The 19,894-nt window shown below is 42.8% G+C and overlaps 1 protein-coding gene across 1 annotated transcript; it reads left to right on the plus strand.

The window, feature by feature from the left end:
• The first annotated feature begins 2,345 nt into the window (after positions 1-2,345).
• LOC123122794 (protein SPIRRIG) lies at positions 2,346-19,658 on the plus strand. Its single transcript, XM_044543132.1, has 19 exons — positions 2,346-2,888; positions 4,536-4,605; positions 4,699-4,784; positions 4,906-5,041; positions 5,130-5,186; positions 6,122-6,295; positions 6,715-6,906; positions 6,991-7,056; positions 7,461-7,575; positions 7,711-8,843; positions 9,073-9,775; positions 9,866-9,968; positions 10,050-11,140; positions 11,232-12,882; positions 12,957-15,974; positions 16,453-16,761; positions 16,893-17,199; positions 17,313-17,459; positions 17,923-19,658. The coding sequence occupies exons 1-19, from the start codon at positions 2,686-2,688 to the stop codon at positions 19,087-19,089; spliced, it is 10,728 nt and encodes a 3,575-aa protein (XP_044399067.1). The 5' UTR covers positions 2,346-2,685; the 3' UTR covers positions 19,090-19,658.
• The last annotated feature ends 236 nt before the right edge of the window (positions 19,659-19,894 follow it).

A 19,894-nucleotide genomic window follows, 5' to 3' on the forward strand; every position in this document is an offset into this window, starting at 1 on the left:
ACAAATCATCCATACATAGCATGCAAATAGGTCTAGTGCAAGAATGGTAGAAGTTCAAATTCAACGAGATTAACCAGATGTTAACAAGTTTTTCATGAATGGATCATGTCGTCCCACACATACTTCCCCTCCATGCTCGAGTACCCCGCCATCAAGTTTGAAAATAAAGCTCAATGGCATTTGACTGAACACTTATCAAGCATGGTGTCCGCCATGGACGTCGTCGACAGGGGGGCAGAGGGTACCTGGCTGCGGACGGATCCTGGGTGGATGGCGCTGTGGTACAAGACGAGCGAGAACGTGGGTGGTGGTTGCGAATGTCCGGCAATGCCTGCGTGCCGGCCGGAGAGGTACGACGGCAGTGTCGAAGGAGGCTGCGGATGCAAACTAAGGGGGAGCAGGGGCAGAGTGGAAGAGAATGAGATCGGGGGTGTTGAAGTCCTACGTGGTTGTTGTCGGGATACCCGCAAAGCCACCATAGTTTGGTTCCAATTTGCGGGAAAAAGCGCGTCCGAACCGGTCGTCGGACCGATATAGGACCGTGTTGGATGTCAAAAAACGCGCCTGAACCGCGCAATCCAGATGGATGCGGGCAGTCCGAGGTTCCGATCCGGAGATTCCCTTAGATAACAAAAGGACCTCACCCGAGGTGGTTACTAGGCAAACGCTAGGCTTCAACCTACCACCCACACGACCTAGTTCAATCGGTTCCCATGGATTGGGGGCGAAACAATCCTTAGCTTAAGGAACCACTTGGATCGTCGATTTGGTTTTTCCAGATCTGATCGGTAGTCCAGACCGGTTTCTGCAACTATGTTTAGAGGCATTGAATTGGAACTCACCGCTTAATCGAGCGATATCACGATGGTCCTCGTCAACTGTATAGATATATGCATTACTTGTATAGCCATCAAGTATGATCTGTTTCATAAAACCATCACTTATTCTTAGTCGATATTCATCCACTTACGGCGGCGACGAGCCACACAATTCTCTTCCTTCCCCCGTAGAAGCCCCTAGATGCATCATCAAGGGTAGACCCACTCGTCCTTCTTGCGGAAGCCCCATTCCTACCATCTCATCCACCTGATGTTCCGCTATCAGCAGTTACCACCGCATAATTTACGCCTTTTCCCCTCGCCATCTCGCCATGCCCTCTCTACCTTGTTTTCTCATAGAGGAGATACCTCCAGGGCTTTGATATATCACCGTTCACCATCCGCCGTCCTCACACACAGATCTAAGTTTCGGCGAGGTCACGAGCATGCGAAAAGGTTAGTCCACCTCCCCCGTAGATCTAGGGTTCCGATATATGTTGGAGGTGTATGTGGCTAGTGCAAATCCACACCTAGATCCAAAGAGCTTGAGTCGACATATAGCAGGCGACCCACTCATCCTTCCCAGATCTGGCAACCATCGAGTTTTTTCGGCGATTCGATGTTGTAGGGGAACGGGGAAGGACCTGCGCAAAAAAGGCATCTGGAGTACTATGGTTTATGTGTGCCTATGATTTGAGTTTAAGGATCCGCTATTAGCTAATGGAGGTAATAGATCTGTAAGAAATTGATTTGTGCCTTTTTCATCGTCGTTGGTTCAGAGTCCTTGGATGCACTATCATTGATGAATATGTTAAAACACTTCTATCTTTGTTAGGATGTGCACACCTGATATTATACATTTTTGACATCTTCATTCATGGATGTGCGTGAGGAGGCGGAAAACCAACCCATGGCTCACTGACAGACCCATAACTCAAAACTTTGCCAACGACAAAGCCTAGAAATGCCTCAAATGCGCGCCTTCGACTCTGTTCGACATTGCCTCTCAGCTCTCTGTCTTCTCCGTCTTGTAATTTTGAAAGGTAAGTTCTCTTCATCCTTATATTTTACATACAGTACACCAATGATATACAAAATTTATTTTGTGTGCACCAAACATCAAGCATCAAATTCTATGTAAATAATCCTGGAAAATCTTGCTTATTTAGAGAATGCACCCTGTTGCTTAGCAGTTTCTCCCTTTTTGAGTGCACCACTAGCAGTCTCATAGAAGTTTTACACTCACCAAACACAGGGCTTTGTCACCCTCATCACACAGTACGTCAGACACAAGTCGCAAAAGATTAAAGTTAATCAGACACAAAGTCAGAGAGGGGTTAGTAGCAGTTGTTAACGATGTTACCTTCAGGATTTTTTGTCTGTGTTTATTATATTTCTTTTGAACAAGTAAACCGATATTTATCGTCACGGAAGGGAGGAGGGAGGAAGCGAGCAGGCAGCGACCAAACCAAACAGGAGAAGACACAGTCGCGATACAAAAAACACACCCAACAAAACAAAGAGGCCGAGGAGGAGGAAGAAGAGAGAGAGAGAGAGAGGGGGGAAGCGCGTGAAGAGAGAAAATAAGGAAGGAAAGAAAAGAGTAAAAAGGGAAGGAAATAAGCGAGGAGGCAGAGAGAGGGCACACAAACAAGCAAGAGAGAAACAGCAACAAAAATAGGAGCCGGAGGCGACGAGAGGAGGCGGAGGGAGCAGCCACGCACGCGCACGCGCAGGGGAGAGAGAGAGGGAGGGGAAATTATTTTGATAGGGGAATAAGGGGAGGCGAGGAGGGGGATCGCGTCGGAATTCCGGCGAATCGGCGGGATCCGGCCGGGATCTGCGCGGCGGATGAGGGGCCGGCACCATGAAATGGTCGACATTGCTCAGTAAGGTCGTCTTCGCCGCCCCGCAGCAGCAGCAGCCGCCTCCGCCGCCGCCGCCCCCGGCGTCCCCGCTCCACGACCAGGAGGCCGACCCCGCCACCCCGCGCCTCAGCTCCGCCTCCGCCTCCGCCAGCGACGACGGCCGCGCCAGCGCCGCGTCCGGGAACTCGCCCTCGGCCGCCAGGTGCGTCCCCTCCCCTCCCGCCTGATTCCGTTGACGCGATCCCGCCGCGCCTGCTTGCGTTTCCGGGCCGAGCAATGGCCATCGGATTTGGATTCCGCGAGCTCTCGATCGTGGACGGCGGCTTCTTCCCCTATGCGCTTCCTCCCTGGAGATTTTGTTTGGTAGATGCGGGATTGGGCGTTAGATTGACGTTTTTTTTACTGATGACGGTTTGATTCACCTAATCAAATCACGTTTCTAGCTCAAGCTTACGATATAGCTGCAGTGTTTTCTCTCTTTGATTTTGTCTTGCTCATGTGCTGTGGGGTGAAATGATGTTGGGTGGTTGGACGAGGCGTTAGCTGCACGGTCAATTCATGGATTCCAACGCCCCTGCAGTCTGCCCACCCCTGCTTCTCATTTTCTTATGTGTTCTGCATGCGTTTCTTAGAATTACAGAGCCGTGGTTTTACACATTCCTTGTAGGACAGAAACTGTGATGTTTAGTTGTTATGATCGAAGCCAGCTTGATGAACTGGAATGTTCACATTTCCGATGCCGTGGGATTAAGATGGTGTGTATCACTCTTAACATGCGATTCAACTTTTTGCTAGGACCCGTGTTTGATTGCCTGCGTGAAGTTACCTGTTAGATTTGAATGTTCATTGCTAGGACTGTCTTGTTACGGTTATGTGCAAATAGTCACACTGTATATGAGCTAGGTGCTAACACATTCTGCAAGTATGCGAATTGGGCACATATGCTACTACCATTAAATTGGTATTCCTATAGGAGGTTAGCATTCTCCGTGACCCTTTCTAGATCATGTTCAGTTAATCTTGGCTCGACAATTGCTAAAGAAAGCTGCTACCGTAAAATCACAATGGGTTATGTAATGGGTCTGGTTTGAAACCATTGCATATACTCCCTCCGTTCCTAAATACAAGCCTTTCAATATGGACTACATACGGAGCAAAATGAGTGAATCTACACTCTAAAATACGTCTATATACATCCGTATGTAGTCTGTATTGAAATATCTAAAAAGGCTTATATTTAGAAACAGAGGTCCTATGTGAAGAACCAGTTATATGATTTATCGGTTATAAGTCGTATTTTCTTTTCTATATGCGCGATCTCTTGGTCTGCAAATGGACTTTCTCTCTAGTTGTTCCCTTTGCCATTGCTCTATTATCTGTTAAACACCCGTAAGCTACCAAGAAAGAAGAATTATTTTCGCACTTTCAGTACTAATGTGTTCCTGCTAGTCTTAATCCTTATCTGAATCACCACTATACAATCTATTGTCATGGGATGAATAGTTTGATCATTTACTATGTGAAAAAGGGATACTATTAGGACCTGCAAAGCGTAGACCTGATACAGTAGTTCTCTCTTTTACCCGTTAGATTTACTTTATACCTTTGCAGGTAACAGGCGTGTGCATGCATACTGCCACACAGCCACATCACACATTGTATGATTTTGATGCATGAATTCTACCTTAAAACAATGAAAGAAACATTGCAGTCCTTCATTTCAAATATTGTTGAGGGCTGAGGCATTTGACTCTGCTATTTGAAGTGAATGATGAAATTCTTCTGCAGAGGTTACATGGTTTAATCCTTTACACTGTCGTTCTTAATATTATTTCTCTTGTACTTGCAGGGGAAAAAATGAACTGGTGTCAGACTTCAGGAGGTTCTGGGAAGAATTCCGCTCTTCCAGCTCTGAAAAGGTATCTTGATGCTTTCATTTTGTCACTGTAAGCCAATAACATTTTGTATTTGGTTCTTAGTCTAACAATTGTCTTATGGTTTTTCCTGCGCAGGAGAAAGAAAGGGCCTTAAATTTGGCAGTAGATGTCTTCTGTAGGCTAGTGAAGCAGCAGTTTAGTGTAGCTCAATTAGTTACAAAGTATGACTCCCCATACTTTCACTCTCTCAGATACTGTTATGGCATTGCTTGTCATTATTCTCTATGCGAAACATCTTCCCGCATATCTTTTTGTTAATAGCTTGTCTCATATTTGATACAGGTTAGTAGAAGCACATGTTTTTGCTTTTGTTATTGGAAGGGCCTTTGTCACAGATGTGGAGAAACTAAGAATCCACAGCAAAGGAAGATCCTTGCATGTTGATGATGTTATTTGCTTCTTTTCTGAGGTCACAGAGGTTTGTCCTTATTGTGTCTATTTGTATGATGCAATTTCCAAACTTCAGCTAACCATACACTGCCTGATAACTTATTTCCATGATCCAGCTTGGCGTATGTCCGGGTTCAAACTTGTTATATGCAGTTGAAGTTCTTGTGACAGAGGTTTGTCCAGTTGCCCTTCTTAACATCTTGAGATACTAGTTTCCATTTATGTTCTATTTTTTCTTCCATCGTGTGTTCATCTGATGTTTAGTTTTGACAGTCATGGTACGACAGTCTGTAAGGTTTTAATAGTAATGCTAGGTGGTCCAAATTTCATTGCAATAAATGCTTGTTCATTGATATATAAGCCACAAGATTATAACCCAACATGTTACATCAAATCATTTTAACTTTATAATGCTAATTAGCTAGTTGCTAATAGTGTGTTTATTTCCATTTGCAATGCCCGTTTTCACCAGTACTCCCTCCGTCCGAAAAAGCTTGTCCCTCAAATGGATGTATCTAGCACCAAGTTAGTGCCTAGATACATCCATTTGAGAGACAAGCTTGGGACAAGCTTTTTCGGACGGAGGGAGTATAATCTATTTTTACTTTGCCTGCTCTGTCAGTGCACGTCCAAGCTATCTGGAGGTTTAAAGTAATTCTAAACATCCCAGTAATAAGAGCACTTCATTTTTATTTCAAACCTTATCAAAACAGTGCTAGTTATTATTGTACCGTATAGCCGCTTCCTTATTTTGCCAATGGGTTTTTCTTCTAGTATTTGCCAGTGGATGTTTTGAAGGGATCATAGGTAACTAATATTGCTAATGTGTGGTGTTATATTGTGTTGTGATGTGCAATCGGGTAGATTAGTGTGGCATACATCATTTTTTGTTTTCTATGCCTCCACTTTCAACTTCTGTAGTGCATTGAAGTTGAAGCATGATGTACATAGTATGAAGAAGGAAGAGGCGTGCACTTTCTGATTAAAGTAAACTTAGCAAGGATAGGGTCTTGCACAGCTGATTTCTGATATTTGAAATCCAAGATGAAACAACATTCGCCAACTTCTCAGAGTAACACGCATTTCATGTTTAATTTCTTGGTTACAGACTATTGATAAGCAGCCTTTGTTGGACTCTGGTATTCTGTGCTGCCTTATATATATCCTCAATTCCCTGTTGAGTTCTGATGAATCCTGCAAAAAATCCTCACCTGTTGGTGGAGAAGGATCAGCAAGTGGGAAGAATAAAGATTGGTGTCCTTTGCAATCTCGGCGGCTCGAGGTAACACTACTCTTTTGTTTCTCATAGAAAGAGGACTTCCTTTGCAAGATTTCATAGTTGTTGACATACATTGAGGCAAAATTTCAGCTTGTTAACCTATTTTTGGTTGCACTTTGTATATTGTCCTCTTCAATGTCCATCTTATTAACTACTCCCTCCGTTCCTAAATATAAGCCTTTTTAGAGATTCCAATACTGACTTTATACGGAGCAAAATGAGTGAATCTACACTCTAAAATATGTCTATATACATCCGTATGTAGTCCATATTGAAATCTCTAAAAGGGCTTATATTTAGAAACGGAGGGAGTACAAGTCTTCTGCCTTATGTTCAAATACGTGATATGTTTATCCTATTTTTTACTTTGTCATGGCCAATTTTGGTTTTGATCTCATTTCTTGTTTTTTTTTTCTACGAAGATCGAGGCAAGTGTAGTGCATATAATGAAGGCACTAGCGAGCCATTCATCTGCTGCACCAAGTTTAATTGAAGATGACGCTCTACAGCTTCTTTTCCACATGGTTGCAAATGGTTCTGTATCTGTGTTTTCTCAGTTCAAGGAGGGTCTTGTTCCTCTTCACACAATTCAGCTTCATCGGCATGCGATGCAGGTAGGTTGATATGATACAGCGTTTATCTAGAGATATTCCTGTCAGATCACGAGTTACTAAATATTCAAGTTAATAACCAAACAGGTTCTCAGTCTTCTTCTTGCAAATGACAATGGGACTTCTGCGAAGTACATAAGGAAGCATCAGTTGGTACTTATTTCTTTATCTCTTTACTGTTGACGGAATAGTATTTCAGTTTTGTTGTTCTCTTGTTGGTGGTTGTTTTATTTGGTAGGTAAAATGTCTCCTTGACACCAAACACCATGTAAAAATGCATCCTCAGTCATCTAGTCTTGATTTAAACTACTCCCTCCGTTCTAAAATACTTGTCGTGGTTTTAGTTCATTGTATATATCACTAGCTGTAACCTGCTGTTTTTGCTGATGTTTCATGGCAAATGATATAACTCTGAAGAGCACAGATACTTTATCGATGCATCTATAATATTTCATTTAGACAATTACTTTTTTGGGTGTGTGTGTGACTGGAACACTTATTCTTTTACAAATATTTCTAATTAGTTTTATTGACCCATTGTTAATTATGCCTTTTAGATTAAAGTACTCCTTATGGCCGTGAAAGATTTCGAACCTCAAAGTGGTGATGCTGCTTATACCATCAGCATTGTGGATTTGTTACTGGAATGTGTTGAGCTCTCTTATAGGCCTGGTAAATCAATAAGACCTTTTGCCATTCATATGCATTTCTTCCAAGAAGAGATGGTTTGGTTCAAAATTCTCATTGCTTATGTATTAAATGTTCAGTCTTGAGCGCTAATATTATGATGTTCCGTTTAACTTGCAGAGGCTGGATCCATTAGGCTCAGGGAAGACATACACAATGCTCATGGTTACCAGTTCCTTGTCCAGTTTGCACTCACACTATGCAGCTTACACAAAAATCAGGTTAACCAATCCTTGCCCAAGACAGTATCTGAAGAGAGTAGGTCGGACGCTTCCCGCAGATTAGAAGAAGATACGTTCTCATGTGACCTTTCACCTCAGCTGTCCAGGTTGCTTGATGTTCTTGTAAATTTGTCGCAAACTGGTCCCTCTGAAGATTTTGTTGGTAAAAGTATGCAATCTTCTCATGGGAAGGGAACAGGTCACAGCAGAAGCCGAACCCCATCTGCTGACAAGTTTGCAGATGACATTTTGGAAATGAGCAGTCCCAAGGTAAAAGATCTTGAAGCCATTCAGATGTTACAGGACATTTTTCTGAAGGCAGACAACTTAGAAGTACAAGCTGAAGTTCTCAATAGAATGTTCAAGATCTTCTCGAGCCATCTCGAAAACTACAAGCTATGTCAGCAACTGCGAACTGTTCCTCTTTTTATCCTAAACATGGGCGGTTTCCCTGCAGCACTTCAAGAGGTCATCTTAAAAATTCTAGAGTATGCAGTCACTGTTGTAAATTGTATTCCAGAGCAGGAGTTGTTATCACTCTGTTGCTTACTGCAACAACCAATTTCTACCAGTCTTAAGCATACTGTACTTTCTTTCTTCGTAAAGCTCCTGTCCTTTGATCAGCAGTACAAGAAAGTTCTCAGGGAAGTGGGTGTTCTTGGGGCATTGTTAGATGACTTGAAACAAAACAAGCTTTTCTCTGGAGATGATCAGCAGAGCAAGATCTTTTACTCTCCGGAGATTAGGTCTGACACAGATGATATTCAGAAAACTGTGGACAACGAAGACTCCATTCTTTCACCGAAGTTGATGGCTTCTGGTTCCACGAAATTTCCCATGTTTGATGATGAAGGGACACTTAATGTTGCCTGGGATTGCCTTTTTTATCTGCTGAAGAGAGCTGAGACTAACCAGCAGTCTTTCCGATCTTCCAATGGAGTCAACACCATTCTTCCTTTCTTGGTATCAGAAAGCCACAGATCTGGTGTGCTACGGCTACTGTCATGCTTAATAATTGAAGATTCTCTTCAGGTTTGTGTTCTTACCTTATTCTCCCATGAAAATAACTCATTTTTCATCTGGATTTATCATACTTTAGGGTCCTAAGTTTTTTGGGCCTAAGTGGAGCTCCTATGCAAGTTTAAGTGCCTATACTTGCCATATGACTTGTTGGTTCCAGTTGTGCTAAATAAGTGAACTTCATCAGCATGGCAGGCGAACTGTGATTTCTTTAACATATGTAAACCTTGCTCTTTTTCAGGCTCATCCTGAAGAAATAGGATCACTGATTGAGATCTTGAAGAGTGGGATGGTATCAACCTCACTGGGTTCTCAGCACAAGCTTGACAATGATGCAAAGTGTGATACATTCGGAGCTTTGTGGCGCATTCTTGGGGCAAACAATTCAGCACAAAGAATTTTTGGAGAAGCCACTGGATTTTCTCTTCTACTTACAACGCTTCATAGTTTCCAGAATGAAGGTGAAAATGAGGAGAATGAACTATCATTGTTTACTCACATGAAGATCTTTGGTTTTCTAATGCGCGCTATGACAGCTGCTGTATGCAACAATGCTGTTAATAGGATAAGGCTGCATACAGTTCTGTCGTCACACACTTTCTATGATCTTCTCTCTGATTCTGGGTTGCTTTGTGTGGATTGCGAAAGGCAAGTTATCTTACTTATGCTTGAGCTTGCACTAGAGATTGTTCTTCCTCCTACCAGCAACCTGCAGGTAGAGAGCATCTCATCTGAAACCTCAGAGGATGAACCATGTTTCTTGTCTGCAACCTCGTTTGGAGTTTCAAAGCTTGATGTGGAACGTGTTTATAATGCTAGTGCAGTTGTCGTATTGATCCGCTCCTTGCTAATGTTTACGCCTAAAGTTCAACTTGAGTTGCTGAAATTCATCGAGAAACTAGCAAATGCTGGTCCCTTCAACCAGGAGAATTTAACTTCTGTTGGTATGGACGAAAGTTCTTGTTACCCTTTCTTTTCTTGTGATCATGTTGAGAAGAGTCCCTTATGTTTCTGTTCCCCTTTTTGTTATACAGGATGTGTTGGTCTTCTACTCGAGACAATCAACCCATTTTTGGAGGGTTCCTCTCCTATTCTCAATCATGCTTTGAGGATTGTTGAAGTGCTAGGTGCCTATAGGTCAGTTATATTCCATGAAATTCCATTGCTGATCTAAGGTCTTGTCCTTTGATTTTGTCTTACATGTAATTTTTTGGTCAGGTTGTCTTCTTCCGAACTAAGACTTCTTGTGAGGTATATACTTCAGCTGAAAGTGAAGCGTTCAGGTCATCTTTTTGTAAATATGATGGAGAAGCTAATTCAAATGGAAGATGTCAGACAAGGAGATATTTCTCTAGCCCCTTTCATTGAGATGGACATGAGTAAAGCTGGCTATGCATCCATTCAGGTTTCATTAGGGGAAAGGACATGGCCACCTGTTTCTGGATACTCTTTTGTTTGTTGGTTCCAGTTTAGAAACTTATTTAGAAGCCATTCCAAGGAAACAGAAAAACCATCAAAAGGGGCTTATGGTAAAAGGAGTGCGCAAGTTTTGCGCATCTTTTCTGTGAGTGCAGTGGATGACGCCAACACTTTGTATGCAGAACTTTATCTTCATGACAATGGTGCTTTTACTATAGCAACAAGCAATTCAAGTTCATTGTCATTTCCTGGCATTGAAATGGTGGAGGGAAAATGGCATCATCTTGCAGTTGTTCATAGCAAACCAAATGCATTAGCTGGCCTTTTCCAAGCAAGTGTGGCAAGCATTTACCTTGACGGAAAGCTGAGGCATACTGGCAAGCTTGGATACTCGCCATCCCCATTTGGTAAATCATTGCAAGTAACACTTGGTACACCTGCTACCCGTGGCAAAGTTTCTGACTTATCATGGCAGCTCCGCTGTTGTTACCTTTTCGAGGAAGTCTTGACACCAGGGAGCATTTGTTTCATGTATATTCTTGGACAAGGTTACCGGGGATTGTTCCAGGACACCGATCTTCTGAGATTTGTACCTAACCGGGCCTGTGGTGGGGAGGTAATGGCAATTCTTGATTCACTTGAAGTGGAAGTAACTGCACCTTCAAGCAGCCAGCGGATAGATAGTTCAGCGAAACAAGTGAGTTCTAGACTTGAGAGCAGTGGAATTGTATGGGATATGGAAAGGTTAAGAAATCTCTCAATGCAATTGTCTGGGAGGAAGCTAATATTTGCATTTGATGGAACATCATCAGATGCTTTTCGAGCATCTGGGACTCTTTCCTTGCTTAACCTTGTTGATCCAACTTCTGCTGCTGCATCCCCTATAGGAGGTGCGTGAACTTCTTCCTTATTTGATTTATGTTTTGTCTTTCTCGATTGGTTGGAGTATGTCAAGATTGAATTAGCTCTTCATATTGACAGGTATACCACGATACGGACGTCTAAGTGGTGATGTTTATGTGTGTAATCAATGCACAATTGGTGACACTGTTCAAACTGTTGGAGGAATGCCTGTTGTGCTTGCTCTTGTTGAGGCTGCTGAAACTAAGGATATGCTGCATATGGCACTGGAATTGCTTGCATTGTCTCTTCAGCAGGGCCATCAAAATGTGAAAGACATGCAGGCCTTGAGGGGCTATCATCTTCTCGCACTTTTTCTGCACAGGAGGATGTCATTATTCGATATGCAATCTCTTGATATCTTCTTCCGCATCGCTGCCTGTGAGGCTTCATTTCCCGAGCCACAGAAATCAAATATAAACCGAACATCAAGCTATGCATCTGGTATCTCCCCAGATGCCAGTCTTGATGATCTTAGCCTACCTAAGTTTGGCGATGATCTGTCTTCTGGTGGATCACATGGAGATCTAGATGATTTTTCAGCTCAAAAAGATTCATTCAGCCATTTGTCTGAGCTTGAAAATGCTGACTTAGCTGGTGAGACTTCTGAGTTCATAGTTTTGTCAAATGCTGATATGGTTGAACATGTTCTCTTGGACTGGACTATATGGGTTGCTGCTCCTATATCAGTACAAATAACTCTTCTTGGGTTTCTTGAGAGGATGGTATCAATGCATTGGTTTAGGAACCATAACCTCACAATATTGCGTCGAATTAATCTTGTGCAGCATCTTCTTGTTACTTTACAGCGTGGGGATGTTGAAATTCCTGTGCTGGAGAAGCTAGTTGTGCTGCTTGGTGTCATCTTGGAGGATGGTTTTCTAGCTTCCGAGTTGGAGCTTGTTGTAAGATTCATAATCATGACATTTGATCCTCCAGAACTTAGCCCAAACCGTCAGATTGTCCGGGAGGCTATGGGAAAGCATATTATTGTGAGGAACATGTTACTTGAAATGCTCATTGATCTACAAGTAACCATAAACGCTGAAGAGTTGCTGGAGCAATGGCATAAAGTTGTTTCATCTAGATTGGTCACATATTTCCTTGATGAAGCTGTGCATCCGACAAGTATGAGATGGATCACCACCCTATTAGGAGTTTGCCTTACATCATCTGCTACATTCGCTCTGAAATTCCGTACAAGTGGTGGTTTCCAAGGGTTGAATCATGTGCTTCCAAGCTTTTATGATTCTCCTGAAATATATTATATAATCTTCTGTTTGATTTTTGGGAAGCCTGTTTATCCTCGAGTTCCGGAGGTCCGCATGCTTGATTTCCATGCTCTCATGCCTAGTGATGGAAACTATGGAGAACTGAAGTTTGTGGATCTATTGGATACTGTTATCGCAATGGCAAAAGCTACATTTGATTCATTTATTATGAAGTCTATGCTTGCACATCAGAATAACAATCTTTCACACCTTAATGGCACCTTGGTTGCGGATCTTGTGGAGGCAACATCAGACATGGGAGGAGATCTTCAAGGAGAAGCTCTGATGCATAAGACATATGCAGCAAGGTTAATGGCTGGGGAAGCAGCAGCACCTGCTGTTGCTACTTCAATATTGCGGTTCATGGTTGATTTGGCAAAAACCTGCCCACCATTCTCTGCTGTTTGCAGGCGACATGAATTCCTAGAAAGCTGTATTGATCTATATTTCTCTTGTGCAAGGTTTGTATGATGTGCATATATCAAGTTACCTGGTGTTCTAGATGTTCAAACTGACCCTTCCTTTTGTTCTGCAGGTCTGATTGTGCGTTGAAGATGGCAAAAGATCTAACAACTGCTGCAATAGATGAGAAGAACATGAATGATGATGACAATGGAAGTTCAAAAGATACCTTTCCATGTTTGCCACAGAATCAGGAACAATCTGCCAAAACTTTGAGTGCTGCAAGTTTTCCTCAGGAGCAAAAAAGCACTAGCTCAGGAAGTACCGACATGCAGAACTCTTCTGATAATGGTGAAGTAAAAGCAGACATCTCTCTCAGTGAGGAGCTCAGCACCAAGTTTCTAAATGGAGAAGCAAGCCAAGTGTTTCAGAATGCTCATGATAAAGGACCGTTATCAGCTGTGAGATCAAATGGCATTGCCGATTCTCACCAACTATCTGATTCACCCAGCTCAGTCTCTGTGATTAACATTGGATCCCCTGTTTTGTCTGAGAGATCGACTCATAAACCAGCAAACACCCCTACCGCGTCTCCCATGGCCCCATTCACTTCTTGGGCTGGTAGCACAGGATCATATACTGATGGTAGACACCTAACAGCCTCTCCATCCATGTCTTCAACTATATCTGCAATGGACCTCGATTCATCTCCTGATCTAAAGACAAGCATTCAGGGATCGCCTGCAGTGAATACATTTTTCCCGATCAGTTCGAAGCTTCTGCTTGACATAGATGATGTAGGTTATGGGGGTGGCCCTTGCTCTGCAGGAGCTACTGCTGTTCTTGATTTCATTGCTCAAATCCTTGCTGATATTATATCAGAGCAGCTCAAAGCAACACTCTTTATTGAGAGCGTTCTTGAGTCCGTGCCTTTGTTTGTAGACGTTGATTCTGCTTTGGTTTTTCAAGGCTTGTGCCTAAGCAGACTGATGAACTTCCTTGAAAGAAAACTCTTACTCGATGATGAAGAAGATGGGAAGAAACTCGACAAGAGTCGCTGGTCTGTCAACTTGGAACCACTTTGCTGGCTGATTGTTGACCGTGTATACATTGGCTGCTTTCCAACCCCAGTCGGTGTACTGCGAACACTAGAGTTCTTGTTGTCCATGTTGCAGCTTGCCAATCAAGATGGCCGTATTGAAGATGCAGTACCTTCAGGTAAAGGTATTTTATCCATTGCTCGAGGAACCAGGCAACTCGACCCCTACATCCATGCCATATTGAAGAACACAAACCGTCTGATAATGTACTGTTTCCTGCCAACATTCCTTAAGAATCTTGGGGAGGATGACCTGCTGGCAAATCTGGCTTTCCTAACGGAAACAGGGAGAAATTTAGCTTCAAAACCTCCCCAAGAAGAGTATTCTGTCGATATTTGTACCATTCTTCAGCTTTTGATTTCCAACAAGAGGCTGATTCTATGCCCAAGCAATGTTGATAATGATCTAATGTGTTGTTTCTGCATCAATCTGATGGCACTTCTTCGTGACAAGAGATTAACTGCACAAGACTTAGCGGTGGATTTACTTAAGTACCTGGTAGTGCATCGACGCCCATCTCTTGAGGACCTGCTTGTTTGTAAGCCTAACCAGGGGCAACAAACAGACATTCTGCATGGAGGGCTTGACAAATTGCTGACTGTGAGTACATCCGTGTTTTTTGAGTGGCTCGAGAATTCTCAGCAAACAATTAGTAAAGTGTTAGACCAGTGTGCTTTAATAATGTGGGTTCAGTACATTACTGGCTCAGCAAAATTTCCTGGGGTGAGAATAAAAGGCATGGAAGTCAGGCGCAAGAAGGAGATGGGACGGAAATCACGCGAAATTGTAAAGCTAGATGCCAGACACTGGGAGCAGATAAATGAACGGAGGTATAATCTTGATTTGGTTCGTGATGTGATGTCCACAGAGCTGAGGGCAATTCGTCAAGACAAATATGGATGGATATTGCATGGAGAAAGTGAGTGGCAGAGCCAAATTCAACAGCTTGTACATGAAAGAGGTATTTTCCCCATTTGTCAAGTATCCACAGAACCTGCATGGCAGTTATGTGCTGTTGAAGGACCATATAGAATGCGGAAGAAACTTGAGAACTCCAAATTTAAGATAGATACTATTCAGAATGTTCTAACCAGCAGCCTTGGGTTTGATGATGTTACTAGAGCCAAGGAGGAGGATGGAGACATGATGACATCTGGGTCAGATACAATGTCGGGCTTGAATCTTTTGACCTATGATACTGAGCAGAGGGAACTTGATGCTGCTGATTTTGCATCTTTCAAAGAGGATGATGACATATTCAAAGGAGGAAGCACAGCGTCACCTCCAATTGGCTGGACTGATGATAAAAGCAGCATCAATGAACAGAGTCTTCACTCTGCAAATGATTTCGGAGCAAAATCAAGTTCCTTTTCTTATCACATGTCAGAGAGTGTCCAAGGTAGATCTGAGTTATATTCACCAAGACAACCACCTTCAGTTAAAGGTACTGATACGAGAACCTCAGAGGATAAATCAGATAAGGAGTTGCTTGACAACGGAGAATATCTTATCAGGCCTTATATGGAACCTTCTGAAAAGATCAGGCATAAGTACAATTGTGAACGTGTTGCTGGTCTTGACAAGCACGATGGTATATTTCTTATTGGGGAGCTTTGCTTATACATTATTGAGAACTTCTACATCGACGATTCCAACTGCATTTGCGAAAAGGCCGATCAAGATGAGCTTTCTGTCATTGATCAGGCTTTAGGTGTGAAAAAGGATATAATGGGAAGCATTGATTCCCAGCAGAAATCACCTTCACCATGGGGTGCAACTGCAAAGGACTCACTTGGTGGTAGAGCATGGGCATACAATGGAGGTGCTTGGGGTAAGGAAAATCTTTGCAATAGCAGCAACCTGCCTCATCCATGGCATATGTGGAAGCTTGATAGTGTCCATGAGCTCCTGAAACGTGACTATCAGCTTCGACCTGTTGCAATCGAGATTTTCAGCATGGATGGGTGTAACGAGCTTCTAGTTTTCCACAAAAAAGAGAGGGAGGAAGTTTTCAGAACTCTGATTGCCATGAACCTCCCACGGAATAGCATGTTTGTATTCTTAATCCTTTGCAGTTATATACGTTGAGTTAATTCTATGCACACTTGCTTAATGTTAAGATTTTATCATTTCTTATTTCTTACTAGTATAACTGGTTCGTGTCTTTCATTGGCTAGAATAGTAGTTATGTTTCAGTATTGTCTGAAATTAGTGTTTTCTGAGAAGTGGGTGTAGTCGGTCAAAACCAGCCAGTCAACTGCAAATACATGTAAATTTATGAAATCTGAGTTCTTATTAGGCAGATCTTGCCCGGTTCCTGTGTTTAACTAGAGCTGTTTGCTATCAATGTTTCTTCCTGAATGGTCTCTTGTAATTAATAGCTCAGGAGGCAGTGAGGATTTTATCTTCATCTTTTATGAACGATCTGAACTTGTAGGATTTGGCATTTTAATGTTTTCACTTGTCACCTTTACTTATCGTTAGGATGCTTGAGTAAAGGAACTTGATAATAAACATGGCTTTCCACAGGTTGGACACGACAATATCAGCTTCCTCAAAGCAGGATAGCGGTGAGGGGAGCCGCCTTTTCAAAGTTATGGCAAAATCTTTTTCCAAAAGATGGCAAAGTGGAGAAATTACCAACTTCCAGTATCTCATGCATCTAAATACACTTGCCGGTCGGGGCTATAGCGACCTTACACAGTACCCAGTATTTCCATGGGTTCTTGCAGATTACGAAAGCGATAACTTAGATCTGAGTAACCCACAGAGCTTCCGTAAGCTTGATAAACCAATGGGATGTCAAACAGAGGGAGGAGAAGAGGAATTCCGTAAGAGGTTTGTTCATCTAACACTTATCAGAAATACCTCTTTTGTTCTTTTCTTTTTCAGTTGATGAAAAATCTCTACTGTCTTCAGTGCTTCCCAACATCTAACATCAACTGACTACCCTCTTCCGTTACTTTCAGATATGAAAGCTGGGATGACCCTGATGTACCGAAGTTCCATTATGGTTCTCATTATTCAAGTGCTGGGATTGTTCTTTTCTATCTTCTAAGACTGCCTCCATTCAGCATGGAAAACCAGAAACTGCAGGGTGGACAATTCGACCATGCAGACAGGTTGTTCAATAGTGTGAAAGATACATGGACAAGCGCTGCTGGTAAGAGCAACACATCAGATGTGAAAGAGCTCATTCCTGAGTTCTATTATCTGCCCGAGTTTTTGGAGAACCGGTTTAATCTGGACTTGGGGGAGAAACAATCAGGAGAGAAGGTATTACTTTCACAAAAGTTCACTACTCTTTGCGCTGGGTGTAATGCTGATACTCTAACCAAGGCTCAGCTTTTTGAGCCAAGCATCTAAACTTTGTGAAATAATGCTCTCAGGTCGGTGATGTTGTTTTGCCACCTTGGGCGAAAGGTAGCACCAGAGAATTTATTAGAAAACACCGGGAAGCTCTGGAATCAGACTATGTATCTGAGAATCTGCATCATTGGATTGATCTTATTTTTGGATATAAGCAGAGAGGAAAGGTATATAGCATCTCAGGCTCCTGTAATTTTTATCTTTCCCCTAGTCCTTGTGATATCACATACTCCATACATGTTTGTGATTAAATCAAGTATATTGTTTTTACAGTAGCACATACATGTTTGTGATTAAAGGAGCTGCCATTTCCATCATTATGATAGCACATACATGTTTGTGATTAAATCAAGTATATTGTTTTTACGATGGAATTATTTGGATATAGGTTTGTGTTTTTCATGCTCCCTGAGATGTAGTTTTGATCATTTATTTCTATTGTGTTTTGTCCCATGTCGGCAGAGAACTATTTGTATATATTTGTGGACAGTATTGTAATATCAAACAGAGTGAAGTATAAAGTGAAGCAAAATGAGTATTAATGTTAACGGTCTTCCATATTTCACTTTGTAACTTCCGCTTTTATTCATTGGTTGCATTGTAATGGCTATTTTCTTTTGTGAATGGCAGGCAGCTGAAGATGCCGTCAATGTTTTCTATCACTACACATATGAAGGCAATGTTGACATAGATGCAGTATCAGATCCTACCATGAAGGCTTCGATACTGGCACAGATCAATCACTTTGGCCAGACCCCCAAACAGTTATTCCAAAAAGCCCATCCACAGCGGCGGACTGACAGGAAAATTCCTCCTCATCCTCTACGGTACAGCACCTATCTCACACACCAAGAGATCCGCAAGACAGCATCGTCAGTGTCCCAGATCGTGACCTACAATGACAAGATCCTAATTGCCGCATCAAACAGCTTGCTCAAGCCAGTTGCTTACAGTGAGTACATCTCATGGGGATTTCCTGACCGCAGCTTGAGAATATTGACATATGATCAGGATAGACTTCAATCAACACATGAGAACCTTCATGGTGGTAGTCAAATTCAGTGCACTGGAGTGAGCCATGATGGCAACATTCTCACCACAGGTGGTGATGACGGAGTAGTTGCAGTATGGAGATTTGTGAAGGATGGCATTCGTCGTCTCCTGAGGATGGAGAAAGCCCTGTGTGCCCACACTGCCAAAATAACATGCATCTATGTCAGCCAGCCTTACTCGTTAATAGTCTCAGGCTCTGACGATTGTTCCGTCATCTTGTGGGACCTGACAGGCCTGGTCTTTGTGAAGCAGCTGCCTAGGTTCCCAGCGTCAGTGTCTGCATTACATGTGAACAACCTCAATGGTGAGATTCTGACTGGTGCTGGTGTTCTTTTTGCTGTTTGGAGCGTCAACGGAGACTGTCTTGCTGTGGTGAACACCTCTCAGCTTCCTTCTGATCTCATCTTATCTGTGGCAAGCACGACACACTCAGACTGGCAGGATACAAACTGGTATGTGACAGGCCATCAAAGTGGTGCTGTGAAGGTATGGAAGATGGTGCACTGCACGTCTGATGAGGCAGCAAACAACAAAAACAAATCCCCAACAACCACCTATGGAGGGCCGGGTCTGGATGTCCAGACGCTGGAATACAGGCTAATTCTTCAAAAGGTTCTCAAATCACACAAGCACCCGGTGACTGCCCTTTGTATACCGCCCGACCTGAAGCAGCTTCTGAGCGGGGATGCCAATGGTCATTTGTTTTCTTGGTCACTGAAAGATGACAGCTTCAAGGGCTCATAGCGATAGAGAAATCAGGATTCACCTGCACATATCAAAGACATTGATTTAAAGTATATCTGGTAATCTGACAAGCATCTGCCCGTGTTGACAACCAAGAGCACAGGGTTGACCTTGGCTCGCAGAAACGTGCTGCATGAGGACCCGTCTTGACGCCCAGGCCATTCGGCATCGGAGGACAGGCAAACAACAGAAACACATTTGAAATGGGGGAAGAAGTGGATGAGACGATGGAGGCGTCGTTGTGCTGACAATAGAATCTTATACTGTGCATTATGTGCTGGCTCCACCTCCTGCTCTTGGTTTTGTTTTGGTTAGGAGAAAGAGTTCCATGTGAGGTAGAGAGGCCAGTGTTTTGTAAAGTGTGTATAGATGCTTTGGTGGTGGTGGTAGTGTGTTGTGGTGGAACGATGGGGTGATGTTGTACTGTCTATGGTTTTGTTTCGGGGGATGGATGTAAGGGAAGGGGAAGGGGGTCCGTGTTAGGTTCCTTTTTGCTGTTTCAACTTGACCCCTCAGAAGTGGTGTTGTTCATTCATTTAGTGGGTGTAATTTGAGCACCCTTCTGTTCACTTCGCCTGAGTTGAGTTCATTGCACATACATACATGCAAGCAGTGAGATTTTGTTGGCTCTATCTATGCGAGTCCCATTTGATGGCAAAAGCTCTACTATCTCGTCGCATGTTTGTCATACAACAGTCTATATACACCTACAGAGGGACGCCAACATAGAATCAATTGCACAATTGGTTACCGAAACTCCTAGCCCGTTCATTCGATCTGCCTTAGAATTTGTGTTTTTATTTAC

This window comes from Triticum aestivum, chromosome 5D (genome assembly GCF_018294505.1).
Source record: "Triticum aestivum cultivar Chinese Spring chromosome 5D, IWGSC CS RefSeq v2.1, whole genome shotgun sequence".
Lineage (NCBI taxonomy): Eukaryota > Viridiplantae > Streptophyta > Magnoliopsida > Poales > Poaceae > Triticum > Triticum aestivum.

What these genes read in the sequence shown, in the direction of transcription:
- LOC123122794 (XM_044543132.1), top strand. Translation starts at nt 2,686, where the DNA reads ATGAAATGGTCGACATTGCTCAGTAAGGTCGTCTTCGCCGCCCCGCAG. An exon ending in ACATAAGGAAGCATCAGTTG is followed by an intron (nt 7,057 to 7,460) that starts GTACTTATTTCT and finishes TATGCCTTTTAG; the next exon opens with ATTAAAGTACTCCTTATGGC. An exon ending in TGAGCTCTCTTATAGGCCTG is followed by an intron (nt 7,576 to 7,710) that starts GTAAATCAATAA and finishes TTTAACTTGCAG; the next exon opens with AGGCTGGATCCATTAGGCTC.